Source organism: Pediculus humanus, genomic scaffold (assembly GCF_000006295.1).
Source record: "Pediculus humanus corporis 1103172108253 genomic scaffold, whole genome shotgun sequence".
NCBI classification, from domain to species: domain Eukaryota; kingdom Metazoa; phylum Arthropoda; class Insecta; order Psocodea; family Pediculidae; genus Pediculus; species Pediculus humanus.
Window position 1 is genome coordinate 729,167 of NW_002987822.1, and position 5,790 is coordinate 734,956.

General features: G+C 24.6%; 1 protein-coding gene across 1 annotated transcript; it reads left to right on the forward strand.

Moving 5' to 3' along the window:
• Positions 1-5,161: 5,161 nt before the first annotated feature.
• Positions 5,162-5,378, forward strand: Phum_PHUM476090 (uncharacterized protein; the record flags this gene model as incomplete). The annotated part of the gene is made up of 2 exons (XM_002430339.1): positions 5,162-5,192; positions 5,218-5,378. 2 exons carry the CDS (start codon positions 5,162-5,164, stop codon positions 5,376-5,378), a joined length of 192 nt encoding a protein of 63 aa, XP_002430384.1.
• Positions 5,379-5,790: the final 412 nt, after the last annotated feature.

Genomic DNA, 5,790 nt, shown 5'->3' on the forward strand with positions numbered 1-5,790 from the left:
CGTAAAAAAAAGTAATAATAATAATAACAATAATAATAATAATAATAATAATGATAATAACAATAAAACCATGCGAAAAATTTTTTTTCTCGAAAATTATTACCTGATATTACAAAAAAAAAAAAATATTTCTCGATGGCGGAAAAAATAATTTTTTACACTTAAAACTATTCGCTTTGTTTTTATCATTATTATCATTATCATTATTATTATTAATATTATTTCGTTCGGAGAATTTCACATAAGAAAAAAATAAAAACATTTTTAAATAATAATAATAATGATAATAATAATAACGGTAAGTTTTTCTTTACGATTTTTCTATGATTTTTTTTCTTCTTTTTTTTTTTTTTTAAATTTTGATTAATGATAATGATAATGATGATGATGATTATGATGGTGATGATAATGATAATTCATGGGGTATTGTTACCAATCATAGATTACGTAAATTTATTTATTTATTAATTAATTTAAACGTTGCGACAAGAATTAACAAACGACAAGTTTTTTTTTGTTGTTTTTAATATTATTATTATTATTAATAAAAAACCAGATTCGATTAATGGTTTATTATTATTATTATTTTGCGTGACGTTTTTCAATGATGAACAGGTTTAACGTACTTTCGACTACGAAATTTTAATTAAAAAATAATAATGATTTTTTATTTATTGAAACTCGTTTAGCAACGCCGCCATTAAATATGCGTAATATCAATTCAATTAAAAAAAAAAAAAAATTTTCAAAGGACGTCATTTTGATCGGAGCGCCATTTTCTTTTTCTTATTTCTTATTTTGTTTGTTTGTTTGTTTTTTCCTTTGGAGAGAGGAAATAAAAAGCAAACGACAAACAAGCGGAAAATGTATTAAAATTTACAACCACGATAAATATACATAATCTTTATTTTCGTTCTTATCGATCGATTGATCGACCCATTTGAATTATTCGTTCCAAAGTTCTTACGAATTTAAAAATCAATAAAAACATTCGAAAAATTATTATTATTATTATTATTATTATTATTATTATTATTTATTCGTTTGCCGTGTAAATAACGTAACCGAATAATAATAATAACAATAGAATTTTAAGAAAGTAAATAAAAAAAAGGTTTCAAAATTTGTCGTTTATGTATTATTTTTTTACAACCCAATAAAAATTATTATTATTATTTTAAGGGATGATGACGTCACAATACACATATAAACAAACGGCGACTCACAAGTCTCGATTTCATTATTATCACGTTCTTTACGACTCAATCTTTTTTTTTTTTTTGAACTGACACATTTCCGTTTCTTCAAGTCTCTCCCCTTCTTCTCCCCCCCCCCAAAAAAAAATTCCCGTCAAAAAATTATTTACGGGGTCAAATCCTTTTTGAAAAAATTTAGGGCATTATTATTATTATTATTTACTTTTTCGTTTACCCTTTGATCGCTCCGTAATTTTTCTTTTTTTTTTGTGACCCGGATTATTGACCCAAAGGGATGACGGTGGTGGCGGCGGTTATTAAAATCAAAGGATACGTCAAAGGAAGAGGTCGGAGGAGGAAGGGGAAGGGAGGAGAGGGGGGAAAAGATAAACGTGGAATCAAAAAATAATTGATTGATTATTAATATATATTTAATACCATAAAAGTTAATAGTTAATTATAGAGTCATATTATTAACATAGACAGTTACAACTACTGCCACCAAATATTCAGATGCTATATATAGTAGACATTGATCACTATATATTTTTAAAAAATTATTACAAAATAATAATAATAATGATGATGATGATGATGATGATGATGACGTCGTCGTGGTAGCGTTTGGAATATTTTTTTTTTTTTTTTTTTTATAGAACAATAGACAATTAAATCGAACGTAATAATTTTTTTTTTTTAATATCTACTAAAATAATGGAGTCCATCCATTAAAACAAAAAAAAATCATTATTATTATTATCATTATTATTATTATCATTATTATTATTATCATTATTATTATTTATAGTAGAAATCATGAATATCCATTATTTTTTAGGTCATTGGTTGTTTAAAAAAAAAAAAAAAATTTTTTCTTTTCTTTTCTTTTCTTTCTTTCTTTCATATTTTTTTTTCCTTACTGGATCGCCATATTGAATTACAATTTTTTTTTTTTTTTTAAATTAATAATCGTATCAAATTATATATACATATATTATTATTATTATTTGCATAAGGGGGAATAAGTTGTAATGTAATAACTCATTCGATAATATAATAATAAAAATTTAATACTTATTAATAAATAATATTTTAAAATTTATGTACGATGACAAAGACACGGTGACATAAATAAATTTTATTAATAAAAAACAAAATGGCGACCTATAATACGATTTCGTTACGTTTTTTTTTTAAACCAAAAATTACAATTGTTGTAGTATAAGTTTTTGTTATCGATAAACGAAATAGAATTTTGACGTCTGTGGTTTTTTTTTTTTCAATCCTATTTTTTTACTCTATGACATTGTGAAAAAAAATTTTTTACTTACACCGTATGCATTAAGTGAAAAAAAAACTTATAATAATTATTAAAGAGTCGTATTAATGATAATAATAATAATAAATAAGAGGTTTTTTCCTACATTTATGAAAAAATATACGTAAAATTGTAATTTATGTATCGTAAAATAATATTTCTTTAAAATAAATAAATAAATAAAATAAAAATTAATAATACTTAGCGATCGAGATTGTAATCGCGCCTAAAAAACCGGTCGTCGTCGTCGACGGGTATTAAAGTTATTTCGGGTAACTTCGTATTTCTTCGTAAGCATATTCTTAGACAACTCACTAAAATTTTAACCATTCAGTGTCTTTCGTCTTGCGGGAAGTGGTAACGGTTACTTTTTTTTTTTGTAAGAAAAAAATTTTTTTTTAATTTTTGACACAGATAAAATTTTTGTAAATTTTTTTTTTTTTTTGTTACCGACACGAATATAATTATTAATAATAATAATAGTAAAACATTTTGTGTGTTTTTTTGTCGTTGTTGTGCGTTTTATTACGGTAATTTTATTTTAAAAAAAAGATTTTATATTGATTTTATGGATTACATTTATCGATTATTGATTGGATTTTAACAATTTTTAAAATTTGAATTTTATTTCTTTTCATTTTATTGGTTCATACGTGCCTTTTAAAAGATTTTTTTATCAACTATAAGGTAAGTTTTGAATTTTTTATAAATTTAAATTTATAAATTTTATCGGAGCCATTTTTGAAATGACGCATCCCACCATTTTTTCCAACGGTTTTTTTTCTCGCGAAATTTTAAATCATAACCAAATCTCGTTACAAAAACGTTAACTTCTTAATAGTTTATATCATACAAACGTTTTTCTTTTTTTGTAATGGCAGTGCTGTTTCGTAACTATGTCTCCAAAAAGAAAAATCTGAAGTTTTAAATTTTCATTCGAATTCGAAACGTTCAAATTTATACGAAATCCATTTAGAAAATGCTGATAATAATAATAATAATAATGATTTGTAAATTTAATCGATCGATAAACGTAACTCTATCGATTGATTTTTCATATTTTGTAGTTGAGAAAACGTGTAGCAAAAAAAATTTTCCCGGTTAGTTAAAAAAAAAGTTATAACGAAATTCCTTTCGTCTCGTTTTTTTTTTGAATAAATTAATTATTCTATCGTAATAATCATCATTATTATTAACAATGGTTTGTCAAAGAGTGGGGTGAGAGAATATCATAATTATTAAAAAAATCATCATTATTATTAACAATGGTTTATCGAAAAAAGGGGTATGAGTGAAAATTCCAATTCGCGTAATGATGAAAACATACAAAAAAAAAGTTTTTATTAAAAAAGGCCTCGGGGGTTTTTTCTGTTTTTTTCGTTAGAGGAAGTAAAAATGGCCTTTTTTAAAAAAAAATATTTCAAACTTGACGAAAAAGTTCGAGTAAAAAAAAAAAAAAAAAAAAAAAAAAAAATTGTGTTTATACAAACGAAAGAATCTCTCTCTCTCTCTCTCTACCCTTGTTCATCATCATTATCATCATCGTCATGGAAAATCATTCCAAGAAAGAATTTTTTTTTTTTTTTTTTTATAACTACCCAAAGGGCAACAAACAAAAGTGTCAGTAGAAGAAAAGAGACGGAAAAAGAAAAAAAAAATTTTTTTTTTTCTCTCTCTCTTTCTTTGTATATTTTAAAATAGAAAAATTCGTACCCGTCGACGCACGCGCATGCGCATACTTTATTTCAATCGTTTCAATAATTTTTTCGGAAACCATGATTATTCGATCGATTTATTAATTGTGAGCGATGATGATCACGTGATTTGCGATAACGTTTGGATAAAAGAGAGAGGAAGGGGGAGAGGGGAGGGGATCTAATTTGAAAAAAAAATTCTCCGCCGCGTAAATTTTAAACGTTTCGATATATATATATATTTTTTGCATTTCTTATTATTACTATTACCATTCTAAAACAAATATTAAAAAAAAGTGGTACCAGACTTGAAAGTTGTCCGGTTTTTTATTTATTTATTTATTTATTAATTTATGTCAAATTAAAAGGGAGAAAGAAAAGAAACGTAATAATAATAATAATAATAATAATAATAACATTGACCATTTACGTGTAAACATAAATAAATATTAAAAAGGAAAAGGATAAAAAAAAAATCAATTGTGTTTTTGCCAAATAATAATAATAATAAATGTAATTTGTTGTTTATTGTTTTTTATTGTTGTTTTTGTTGTTGTTTGTTTGTTGTTGTTGTTGTATTTGTCGATTTCATAATCGTTTGCACAAATATAAATTATTTTACTTATATATATATAAATTTTTTTTTTTTATATTATATTATCGTATTATTATTGTTTAAGTTTTTTTTTTTTTTTTTGGTCATAAATTTTAGTTTCGAATAAGTTCGAAAGGGGCATGCTATAAATAATAATAATAATAATAATGATAAAAACCTTGAATATATTGACACGATAAAAATAAAAAAAAAATATTTTTCCAAATACGATCGAGAAGTGCTCGAAGCATTTGCGAAAAAGTTTTTTTTGTTCTCTCTCTCTCTCTCTCTCTTTATCTCTTTTCGATTTTTGTCGCATTCGATACGATTGAATAATATCTCGAAATAATTCGAGATGATGACGCGGTGGAACAGGCAGAAAGGTTTCGGTTAGTTTTTGTATTGACGTTTAAGAATTTTTACCCCCCAAAAAAAAAAAAATTTCCCAAGTCGTTAAGGTGCTTTCGAAAGTTCTGGAAAAAAATTTTTTTTGTTCTAGAACATTGTCGGAGAACTTTATAAGCGCAGCATATGACGATGATGATGATGAAAAAAACATACGTTATTTGAAATAGTGTCGTGACGTCATTGTAAGAGTTAGTATAAATAAATTTGACGCAAAGTAAATGAAACTATTGATCATCGATCAAATGGTATACGTCATCATCATCATCATCATTATTATTATTATTATTATTATTATTATTACTTTATAAACTCAACAAAAACGCATAAGAAAAAAATAGGAGGAATTTTCATTTCTGCGAAATTATGTAAACAAAACAAACGTGAAAGAGAAAAAAATGGCGAGATCGCGAATAAATTTCTCTCATTTTTAAAATCTTACGCGTCGATTTTTATTTATTATTATCGATTCGTTTATATTTCAAAGGAAGAAGCAGAAGAAGAAGAAGAAGAAATTTCTAGAAACGAAAAGAGATTGACCGGGTACTTTGATAATTAATAGGAAAAAAAAAAAATTTTTTT